Genomic DNA, 12,002 nt, shown 5'->3' on the forward strand with positions numbered 1-12,002 from the left:
GTTTTAATGACCAGACTACGCTTCTCTTTTCGGTTGCGTCAGTTTTTTCCATTGCTGAGGACGAAGCACCATGGAGAGCTCCGCATTCCACACACACGCGCGCGCACACACACATACGCGCGCGCACACTATACAGTTAATTATATTGATAAGAAATTCCATTCCTTCACACAGACGAGAAGCGCATTTGTCTCCCTGAACTTAAACCCAAATATATAGGATGAAATTATGTATAAACACCGTTCGGGTCGGATGCACATTAATAATTTGCGGTAACAATATGTGATCTAATGATACATATGGCCGGCTCGCGGCTCCTCATTATATCTCCGATTGACAGTTTTAGGTTCAAACTAATTGTATCCTGTGTGTTCGGGTGGGATGAGCTTGTGGAAGTGATGCCCGAGAGAAATATTGATTATTTAATATGAATCATCCGCATAATCATTATAAAAATAATTTACAATGCAGTGATTTGGCTTTAAATAAGCTGCTGGTGGTGTATTCTCTCCCAGACTAAGGTGGGCTTAAGGTAATTATAGTTTCTAGTTTTTATTTAATTTTCCTTGTTTTACATTAGTTACTTGAATCACGTGTGGCTAAGTTAAAAAGTGAGTATTATTATTGATTAGTTATTAGTTTTTGTTTTTATTTTATTTTTTAGATTAATAATGTAAATACCTATATAGATATTTTTGCCTTTCTGTTGAGTGGGAAATGTGTTTGTGTTTGATGCACAATGTGTTAAATCAGGAAATCCAGTCCAAAATATTCTTGTAACAAACACTGACTGAAACTGTTCATGTGAAATGAAAAACATTCAAATTTCTGCTTTTTCCCCCGTTACTTTGGAAATTTCCATTTTCATCAAAAGCACACACACACACACACACTTTCAGGTCCCACCACACGTAACGTGGAGGCATTTCACTGTGGAATAAGAACTGTGGTTGTTGACCTTTAGTTGACTTTAGTCAGTTGTGTCCCATTATAATAATAATGACACAGTAATGTTATTGCTGCCACAATAACGCTGGTCCTCTTCCTATCTTTGTTGCAGTTTTTGTCAGAGGATTGGTGTGTTGCATCTTTCTGCTCTCAGCCCTTGAGCAGGACACTGAGAGTGTTTGGCATCTGCTGGCCAGATCCAGTCGCTCCCAATCAGCAGCGGGAGGAAAAGGTGTGGATGTGGATGGAATGAGGACAGAAAACGGCTGTGTGCCGTCAGTCTGCTGCAGAGCAAAATTTGACTGACGGATTCCTCAGCCCTCCAGAAAGTGTCAGGGCAACCGACTTGACCCTAAGGTGACTCTGTCTCTCTCTTTCTGTTTTGCTTTTCCTCCTCTACTTCCTTTCCTTTTTTCCTCTCTTTCTCCCTCCGAGCCAAAGCTATGAACACAAGTAACATCCCCCTCAGTTGAGCAAAACTATATTGTTTTTACCAGCATTTCATGGAACTAGTATTGGATAATATTTAGTGTTCTTAAAAGGCTCCTCAAACAAAAACCTAAAAGAGACATCGAATCAAAGAAGGACAAGGTGAATAAATGCTGATAGCTTTATTTGCAGTGAGTAGAAAAAAGGGGCAGTGTAAACCCTATGAGGTGAAGGTTTAACTTTGTAGCAAAGGGTCATTCATGGTCATCATGTCCAGGGCAAAGGGGAAAGGTCAGTGCCCAGACATGGGGTTTGGTCAGTGCAAAGCTCAGAGGGGCGTGGAGGCTTAAGGGTGAGAGGAGGTCACTTGGGAATTTGTGCTGCTCAGTCAGCATCAGAGTCATCGGCTGCACCGGTGATGGTGTAGGTTTGTTCTTGGTGGTCCATCTCCACCACGTCACCTTCGTTTTTGACTGTTCTGTCGGGGAGGAAAGAACAAAAAGACGGCCAAAAGAATCGTGTTACAACCTTTAGGTAGCTGTATGCTGGGTCTAACTCTGTCATAAAGCAAGTTAAGGCACTTTAAGTCATTGCTTCTTAATCAAGAGTATGTCTGACTTTATTTTCTGAGTCTGACTGCTGTGATAAAAATAGGCTTTGTTTAAGAGAAACTGAAATGATACCTGATGGTACCTTTACCTAATGAGCACCGTCCTCCTCTCCGTCAGCTCCACAGCCTGCTCCGCGTAGGCCTCGATGTTGCCATCATATCCATCTGATCCATATTTCATCTCGGCACCACTGGTGTCATCCACTCCACCTATCTTCCCTTTTCCACCAGTGTCTGACAATGCAACGCCTACATTATCCCCACCAACACCCTCAGTTCCTCCGATTCCACCGCCCATTCCAGCAAGACCCATTCCACGGTCTTTGCCTCCATCCTCGCCTATTCCTCTACCAGGTCCATCACCCTTCCCTTCACCTACCCCACCATTTCCTCCTCTGAGCCCTGTGTCAGCGTCACTGATGCCACCTAAACCTGTGGAGCCGCTACCTGTACCCATTCCGACACCGCCCATGCTGCTGTTACCCTTGCCTCCAGCACCAGTGCCTGCACCTCCAGGGCCCAAATCAGCCCCTCCAGGCCGAGTGACCCCACCTTTAAGTCCACCAACTCCTCCAGCACCCAGTCCACCAGCACCAGTGCCGACACCGCTCATTCCTTCAGCACCAATTCCTCCACTACCTCCACCAGTACCCACACCCCCAGGACCAGTACCTATCCTTCCACCTACACCTCCAGCTCCCAATCCATGACCACCAATCATGTCTGCCCCACCTGCCCTACCAGCATGACCCATCCTGTCATCGGTACCTCCAGCACTCATTCTTCCACCCAGTCCTCCAGCAGCACTGCCTGAACTTGCACCCATACCTCCTGCACCCATTTCTCCTCCAGTGCCCTTGCCTCCAGTGCCTGCACCACTACCTCCTATCAGTCCACCACCTGTTCCACCTGCACTGCCCATGCCTCCTCCACCAAAGCTTTTCCCAGCACCAGCGGTGCCCATGTAAGAGGTGGTAAGAGAGAGAGTTTGCATCATGCCAGACAGCCGCAGGTCCTCTCCCTCAATCAGTTTTCTGCAAAGAAAAGACAAACAATGACAAAATTATTACGTATATGATTTAAAATAGATGGCACCAAGTCAATTTTCAGGTTGCTTTTCTTTCACCTGTAAGTTGTGATCTCAATCTCCAGAGCCATCTTGACATTCAGGAGGTCCTGGTACTCACGCAGGTGCAGTGCAATTTTCTCCTTAGTGGATTTCAGCTCAAGCTGCAGGGCCTCAATCCGAGCCTATTAGGTTAACAAAGCCATGAAATTACCTTCCAAGTGAACCGTTGTAGCGGCTTTGTGTCTGCATGCATAAAAGTGAGCAGTGTGTGCTCGTGACTGACTCTGGTGTGATCAGGTGTGCGCCCTGCAACTACATGAGTCTCCATTTACCTGCAGTTCTTCCAGTTCCTTCCTGTACCTTTCTTGCATCTCTCGGATCTGGGCCTCAAGAGCTTCATTTCTGGTTCTCAAGGCATCCAAGTCACGTTCTTTGCTTTGGATCTGGAGATATCATAGCAGATTTATAGCCATTCAATATTGATTCTTAATTAATATTCACCCATTTATTTTTCACTTTTGACACTCACGTCCTTTTTGGCTCCAGCTATTTCTTCTCTAATGCCTCGAACCTTATCTACGTGCCTTGACGTCTTCTTGGTTATATCCTCAAACTTGTTTTTATACCATGAATCCATCTCCTACAAGTGAAGGAAGAATTCACATAAATTAATTTGGAATACAGAGTGTTTTGCTGAATTACCCTGGTGCTGACGTGTGATTATTGTACCTGGAGATTTTTGGCTGCAATGTCGTCATACTGGGTTTGGATTTGTTTCAAAGCAGCTGCCAGATCAGGCAGGGTGAACGCACTCTGAGCCCCGACGTGTGCTGCATAGATTTGTTTCATGAGCTCATCTATTTCCTGGGGGAAAAAAAATCTTTAGAAATCGTCAAAATTAAAGACAAACTAAATATGTAGTTCTTACATAAAGATTTCATCCACCTGTTGATGAACCCGTTTTAGGAATTCAATTTCAACCTCCAGTTGCTCCAGCCTCTTCTCCAAGGCAATGCGTGAGGAGGTGGCTTTGTCAACATCCTGAAGAGCACACACCATGATCATCACGTGGCTTTACGACTATAAATTAATATGATGAAGATGGAGATGGATTTTCTAATTAAATGTAACCTACTGGACGGAAGGCTTCAATGTCTAACTCAGCTTTCTTCCTCAGCTCCACTGCCTCTTCATATTTGATTTTGATTGCCTCTAGTTGAGCAGCTGTGGACTCCTTAGCAGCCAAGGAAATGTCCTGAAAACCAAGAAGCCATAAGTAATATGCTCGTCTATTGGATTTGAAGGTGTGTGCAAGGGTGTGTGCAAAATGCAGATCAGCCTCTTTTGCATTTTATATTTTAACTTCAAACCTGAATATATCTATGTATGTGTGTGCGCGCGAGCACGTGTGTCCCGTGTCTCTGCAAATGCATAATCACGTCATCTCATCTGTACATATAACATAGCTGAAGACAGCTGTACTCCATGACACCTTAACACGCTGAGGCACTTCTCCATTTGCCTGCCAGAAATAAGCCTGTTAACAGGTAAGAAACCTTGAAAACACCAAGTTGACGTCTTGTATCATTGCTTGGATGGATCCTCTGCAGATTAGTGAGGTGTAAACCTCGCCAGAAACAAAGAATTCAGTCTTTCTGCTCTATTGAGCATCTGAAATGTGAAAAAAAAGGAACAGAAGCAATGTTCAGCTTGAATAATTCTGTCTCACCCGCTGCACTCTCATCTGGTCAGCAATCTTTTTTAGCTCCCTCAGCTGTTCCTCATACAGGAGGCGCAGACCTGTTGGCTTCTCAAAGCGGTTCTGGTAGGCCTCTATCTCTGATTCAAGCAGCTTGTTCTGCTGCTCAAGTGATCGAACCTGTGAGCACAAGAAAACCTCAGCTGTAATATTTCAAATGCACCTGAACCAGACAGTATATTTTTCCTGTTCATGTGCTCAAAGAGAGGAGAATAAAATGCCCCTATTTTTCAAGAAAATATATTTTTAGCCTGTTGAACTATTCATTTGCACTGATGGAAGACATACAGTGTAATCAGTGTGAATGCTGTTTTACCTTGTCAATGTAGACGGCCAGTCTGTCATTGAGGACAATCATCTCCTGTCTCTCACTCGTGCGGGTGTTGAGGAATTCGTGGTTCTCAGCAGCAGCCGCATCCAGGTCTATGGCAGGCTCTCCACTAGGCCCAACGCAAACCATAGCTCCGGCACCCACACTGAAAACACACATCCATACTCATTAACCGCAGAGCCACATACCTCAGCTTTGAAGGAGGGAATATGAGACATCATGAGACAATGTGAATGTTTTGTGAAATAAAAATGGCTAGTGGAAGTTAAATTTAACTTGCATATTATTTTTTACAACAAGCTCACCTAAGGAAATACTAAGCTGACTGTATAACCTTCTTACTAATAAACCTTACATTAGTCCATCTATAGGGACTGTTCTGACCCAGCTTACCCTGCTCCAACCACGCGAGACCTGCGTGCAGCGGAGACGGTCCTTCTTCCCACTGACTCCACACGCATGCTGCCAGTTCGGGCTCTGCAGGAGTAGCCGGCGGAGGCATGACGAGCCTCTCTCCTGGTGGGGGATGGGCTGGACACCCTGACCTGATGGGACAAGCTGCTGCTGTCCTCAAAGTGACGGCGGTAGGACGAGATCCTCTCTGGGCTGCTGCTCATGGTGGCGGCAGCGACTGTGTTTCCTCTGATTCTCCGAAGGGAAAAAAAGAAATACTAAAACAGAGCCTGTCTGTGGTTTACTGAACTTCACTGCTGCTCCAACGTCCTTGTTTGCACTCTCTGATCAGCAGCTCCTTCTGAGGTTTTATACCCCCTATTGCCTGTCATGCCCTTGCTCTGTCCAAGACAGCCCAGTTCATGAGCCAACACCTGTGGAATCTTGAACCTCTGCACTAATACAGACTTGACCTGCAGCTCATATATTTGTCAGAAGCTTGTGAGGAGCAGATCTGGGCTGAGATAGCAGCTGATGGCATCAGTGGAAGGTTCAGCTATTAGTCTCTCTGCAATATACAGAGTCTGATCATGTATCAGTGTCCCTTTCATCCAAACCAATAATGGGCTTTGCTGGGATCACGGTGCATCCATCTCCTCAGAGTCCACCACAGCACTGGGCAGCAGACAGTCAGGCAGGCATGCATGCAGGCAGGCAGGCAGGCAGGCAGGGTCCGGTCGGTCATAGCAGCCAGTAGGTGCATCACTGATGTGATCTGCTCTGATGGGACGAGGGACTTTAATTGAATGTTGAGCAGAAGCTGGAGGGTGACCTGATGAGGCTGCGACTGCAGAGGAACAAAGAGCCTTGGCAAGATTTGACATAAATTAGTACTTATTAGTCTGGTTTGTTTTCAACATATTAAAACTGGAGTATGCAGAAAAAAGAAAATGGAATTAAGAGGGAAAATATGGAGGCAGAAGAAAAGGGGGAGGGAGGGCTGTAGTCTGGAGTTTACGGTTGACATGGCACGGTGATATGAGGGGAGAAAACAGTGGTCAGGCCTGTGCAAGGCAATTCTTCATTTACACTTACAGGGTCACTTGGTCAGTAATCCTTAAGGTTTACTGTAAACATTAACTGCCAGCAACAACTTCATAGAAAACCTAACAGTCAAGTTTCACACGGAGAGAAAATAGAAAAAAACAAAATATAACCTGTCCTAAGGCCAGATAACACTGGCAAGACTTAAAAAACCCTGTCAAATTCAACCTCTAAAATGCTTTTCAATGTATTGTTCTTGTAAACTCTGCCTTGATGGATTGAGTGAACATCTATTCTTTTCCATTGACCTCAGATCTTGCAGCAGTGTGGGACTTTTGGGAAGAGGTGGAAACTTTCATTCATGAATAATTCATCTGCACTAATTCTCTTCGTGTTGCAACCAAATAATATCAGGAATCACTGCGGTATTTTCATGTGGCACATTACAGTATTTACTGTCTCAGCTCAAATGCCAGCACCACTCCAGCACCTTCAACATTTCATTTTACTTTACTTTCATAAATACATAAAGCTTTGTTATTGCACCAAATAAGGATTTACCTTTTATATTTTATGTATAATACAGTGTTATGTACAGTACGTCCTCCCATTTGGTGATGTTACTTGTGTTTTAAGTCAATTAGACCCAAGAGATGAGTCACTTCCAATTAGACCTCTTATGAAATGTGGGAGGGATAGGGCTGCAAATATGCGGCATATGAAAATTCACTGTATTCAACCAGATTTTACAGTGGAGGTCTCTTAGACCCCAAACAGGAGAAATGATTTGATTTGATTTGTGAAACAAAGCATCAAGTTTATAAGTTATTTTGATAAATTAGATAAAGTCATTAAGTATAAAGTGATAAAACTATGTAGTATGTTTTTTAAAGAGTGCCCAGGGTCTATAGGAGAAGAATTAAGCCAAAAAATTAAACAACCAATACAAGGGGGCATGGGCATGCTGTCTTTAAGAGTCATTCATTACATCTCATGTTTTCCTAATGTAACAGGCCAGATGAGAGGGTGAAGTTAGACTCATAGATCTGCTTTAATAGCTTAATCTAAACAATCGTGGAGGATTCCCTCGCCTGCTTGGATAATACTGTTTAATACATGCAGAAATAGTATTGATTGACACGTCTGAGACAGATTATTTACTCAAGCATCAAGAAAGTCACTTAGAGGTCAGTTTCCTATTCACTCATTATCAACAAGCTGCTTCCAAGCTTTGTACTAGGATAATTTATAAACCTCAGCTCAAGCTGTAAAAGGGGAGCTTAATGGGGAACAAGGTCCATGGCCATGGTCGACATAGAGGCATTCTTCACAGCTGAAAACAAACACATTCATTATCATGGCTGACGAAGGAACCTGTGACTGTTCCATGGAGGGTTGGTGGCAAATTCATAGTGAGAAACTGTGAATATTAAACATAGCCCTTCAGTACCATAGATCATCTCAGTCCCAGCGGCTGTCACCTCAGCAAGCCTGTGCAGGCCTATTTATATCACAAATTATCCAAGTGAATGTCTGCTTGTGTCATTTTTATTTGACCACTGTTAATCAAAAATGTCACTTTATTTACTGAATGACGTTGGCAACAACTGCATCCACTGCTGCGTCTACAAGCAGCACGCTATTCAGTATATACATCAACCTTAAAGCTTCATAATATGAAATAGTCTCAATAACTTACAATAATACACAGTTATGGAGTCATTTGCATAGTTAGTCTGGAAACAAAAATTTTAGCACATTCTGTACATTACCTATTCATAACAGGCATTGTTTAGAACAGTCATCGGTTTAATGTGTGTTTGTTTAGAAGTTGTACAGGCTTTATAGGTACTTCTATGTTGAAACAAGTTTACAACAAATTTCAAGTCATTTTACAACAGTGTTGAAAACCTTATGCAGCAGAAGTGATCACTGATATGTTGAGCCCTCTGGTTTCAGTCTTTGGGATTCACAGATGAGGGAAAACAACTTAAATCATTGGCTCTTTAAACAACAACAACAAAAAAATAATGTATGAACTTTTTAAAAAGCCTTTACAAGACTCGTCGTTATGCACTTCCACTTTCAAGTTTGATAAATTTTTAAAAAAGAGCTTTAAATAATGCTTTATCTCTTCGGTTATCCCTGGATCACTTATGTTGTTCATGCATCACCCAGTCTTGCCATCCACCCGAGTAATGCTGAACACTGAAAAGGAGAAAAACAGTCAAAAGGTAAACAGAACCGTTGCATAAACAGAGAAGCATCAAAAATAAAACTGCATTTGTGTTTGACTTAACTTGTTCACACAGTAATACACTGCATTTTAAAATTTCAATGTTGGCTTCTTAAGTTCAGTATGTTTTTCTCTCCTTTTCAATCAGATACCGGAGATTTGATATTTGGCATCTTTCCAAAGAGCACTGCATGATGGGTTGGCATTATGCAACGACAGGGCAATAACTTCCAGCTGGTGAGACTTAATGCTGTCTTGTGATGAAATATAAAAGTTAGTCAATCACTTAAAAGTCAGCCAGCATCAGCCTTGAATCTGTACTGCTACTCTCACCTTTATCCAGACTGAAAAAATATTAACTTTAAAAAGAAACAACACAATATCTTGTTCATCGTTTTCCATACATGAGTGTAATAATTCAATAATTTGTGGAACAATGTGTGACAATCAATGATTTTGACAGACATATGCCAAATAACCATGTCTCACTCTCTGTATCCCAGCGAAGCAGCTGTGTTGAGCGCGTTCTTGCTCCGGACTCCTGCCAGACAGGTGAACACAATGTTATCTGTCTGCTGAGGCATTTCACCGCCATACTTTTCTTTGAACTCTTCCGGACCCAGCTGGAGGGCAGTGTTCACCTGTCCCACTGCAAAGACAAAGGAGGCCAGACTGGTCAGGTGGTAAATATGTGCAACCGGGTAAAACAAAACATTAATGGGTTTAGTGTAGTAGTAGGAACTGTTGTAGTAGTAGTCTCGAAGCATTGTAACTACATTTATCAGGATGATTTATGGAAAACCATCAAAAAAATGATGAAGCAAATTCTCCTTAATATCAGGTTGTCTGCAGGGGTCACCCATACTGAATGTAAGGGTTATGTAAAATGTAGGGAATATTGCTTTTGAGTGAACTTACCACAACAAAGGCTGAAGCCTATTACTCATCTCTAAAGGTTAATGTATACTTTGTAAGACAGACTCTATGATTTAGGACATTCACAAATTTGTTCATGACCAGCAGACAACACAAACTAATGCTACATTATGATAAAATGAACCTTCATCCCTGCCAGTACAACTCCGCATGGTGTATTTAAAGTCAGAACAACACTCACGGGGAACGTTTATGGACCCGGGGATGAAGCCGTACTCCCTGAGCTCCCAGGGCTCTCTGACATCTATTACTACAGCTTTCCGACCGGCCAGGAGCTGCTTCAGCTGCTCGTAACTCACATCTGAGCTCGGTGGCGCTGAACTGAACCTGCTATAGAGCAGCAACTGCGAGACTGAAAGCAAAACAAACAACTTGTCGTTTTATTTATGTACAAAACATGATAGTGAGTCGCGAGCTAACGAGCTGACACTCACATAGGCAGCAGATAAGCGAACATAATGAACAGCGCTAAATATAAAACTCACTTTTGCAACCAGGATGAGTGCTGACAAGGCTGGACACAGAGCCTCGTCCTCCCGGGATAGAAGCGCCTGGCAGGACGGTGCTGTTCCATAACAGCCGCGGGACAATCCCTGCAAACCTCCAGCACCTTCTGAGAGCCATGTGCGATTACTTACACTCTATATTATACTCTATATCAGGACTTCGTCAACATTAACCCGTAATTTCGCAGTAATACTGCGTGTGACAACTATTTAAAGTCACACCGATACGGGCTCACCCTTTCGATAACGACCTGCGCGTGCGCAGTAGTACGGATCACCTAAAGGACAAATATACTCTTTCCTTTGACTTCGTGCCAAACTCAGCCGCACGTTATTAATCTGATATCGCAAAGGTCAGAACATTGTCAACATAAATGAGCGATATGTGTCCTGGGTAGTGCAAAGTAATGCACTCAGGCATTATCAAAGACATAGTGTCTGATGCATTCCAGGTCGTGGGAAAGACGGTGAAGGTGGAGTTTGTACAGATCTGACTATAGATTTACTTTAGAGTAGTGGTAATTGATCCATGCCCCCGTGTCGCTCTTAGAGGCAGCAGGCAGCTACTTCAGCCTCCCTGATCAGTAAACCAACAAATTACCAGACGTATCTATAACATCACCGATGATGTTGAAGTGAGCCATATCTATTTGTGTTCAAACTACACCATCTAAATGAATGCTTACTCTTATGACACGAAAGGATTGAATTTGAGAATGTTGATGATTTCACTTGCTTCACATCAAATTTTCCCCGAAAGCCATAACCACACTGAACTCACACATGCACTGAACCCCACAGTCTATTCCCCTGACCCCCCGGATTTCCTTCCTTCTATCCACTCACTGTGCAATATCCGTATTCTGTGCAATACTCATTAATGTGCAATAACCCATACTTGAACTGTGCACCTTACCCCCCCTTGTATTTTTGTTTTTTTCTCTTCATATTGTTGTATAGCTTTCCTTTTACATTTTGACTTGCACTAAACTTATTTAATTTAATCTTATTTTATTTTATTTTATTCTATTCTATGTTGTATATTTATACATGTTGCACTGGAGAAGGAGATGCTTTCCATCTCGTTGTACATGTAAAAGATGTCCAATGACAATAAAAGGCATTCTATTCTAAATAAACCGAATGACTTGAGACAACACTTAATAAAATTCAGTTTGCAAAGCAGCATACCTGTTCTTTTTTTATTTATTACCTGTTCGTTTTTAATTATTTATGTATTTTTGTCTCAAACAGGCTGATCACACTGTATATGCACATATCTTACAAAACACCGGAAAAGCTCTTGAGTGCAAACCTGTAATGTGTCACCTCCTTTGGTTAGATTGTCCATTGTCCCTGAATGCAGCATTAGGCCTAACTGAGCTGCCGTAGTGCGTCACATGTTGGCTAGCGTTGCCAGTTGATGCTACCGAAAGCTTGACAAAATTTAGAAAGTCAAAAACGAAGAGTTATTGAGACACCATTGTGTTGTTGCGGGCACCTTCTTTTGAGATGCCGTAATATCTCCGTGTATCGTTGGATGAAACATACCTGTTAATGTTTTATTTATTCTGACAGGCTAATGTAGCTAGCCTGTTTGCTAGCCAGGAAGATTTGACATCCACTGTTGGCTTCAGGTTAGCTAACACAGTCAACACAGGAGCTGAAATATAGAGGTGAGTTCATACTACTTTTTCTCCAAATCCAAATATGTAAAAGTAATTACATCGCTGTTTAAATT

At 42.6% G+C, this 12,002-nt stretch overlaps 3 protein-coding genes across 4 annotated transcripts in view; 1 reads left to right on the plus strand and 2 right to left on the minus strand.

Annotated features, from left to right (window-relative positions):
* Positions 1-1,761: 1,761 nt before the first annotated feature.
* zgc:172323 (uncharacterized protein LOC564165 homolog) lies at positions 1,762-5,763 on the minus strand. Its single transcript, XM_041044932.1, has 12 exons — positions 5,540-5,763; positions 5,132-5,291; positions 4,786-4,935; positions 4,192-4,311; positions 4,002-4,097; positions 3,786-3,920; positions 3,586-3,696; positions 3,389-3,499; positions 3,114-3,238; positions 2,552-3,021; positions 2,077-2,497; positions 1,762-1,855 (listed from the first exon to the last, which is right to left on the minus strand). The coding sequence occupies exons 1-12, from the start codon at positions 5,761-5,763 to the stop codon at positions 1,762-1,764; spliced, it is 2,217 nt and encodes a 738-aa protein (XP_040900866.1).
* Positions 5,764-8,145: 2,382 nt separating this feature from the next.
* Positions 8,146-10,538, minus strand: tstd3 (thiosulfate sulfurtransferase like domain containing 3). Its single transcript, XM_041043438.1, has 4 exons — positions 10,241-10,538; positions 9,937-10,107; positions 9,309-9,468; positions 8,146-8,791 (listed from the first exon to the last, which is right to left on the minus strand). The coding sequence occupies exons 1-4, from the start codon at positions 10,377-10,379 to the stop codon at positions 8,734-8,736; spliced, it is 528 nt and encodes a 175-aa protein (XP_040899372.1). The 5' UTR covers positions 10,380-10,538; the 3' UTR covers positions 8,146-8,733.
* Positions 10,539-11,657: 1,119 nt separating this feature from the next.
* Positions 11,658-12,002, plus strand: part of usp45 (ubiquitin specific peptidase 45) — a 30,183-nt gene continuing 29,838 nt past the window's right edge. For both annotated transcript variants that reach the window (XM_041044899.1, XM_041044900.1), the window contains exon 1: positions 11,658-11,937. The gene's annotated coding sequence lies outside the window, so the exon portion shown is untranslated. The remainder of the gene's footprint in view (positions 11,938-12,002) is intronic.

The sequence above is a fragment of the Toxotes jaculatrix genome, chromosome 8 (assembly GCF_017976425.1).
Source record: "Toxotes jaculatrix isolate fToxJac2 chromosome 8, fToxJac2.pri, whole genome shotgun sequence".
In the NCBI taxonomy this organism is placed as follows: domain Eukaryota; kingdom Metazoa; phylum Chordata; class Actinopteri; family Toxotidae; genus Toxotes; species Toxotes jaculatrix.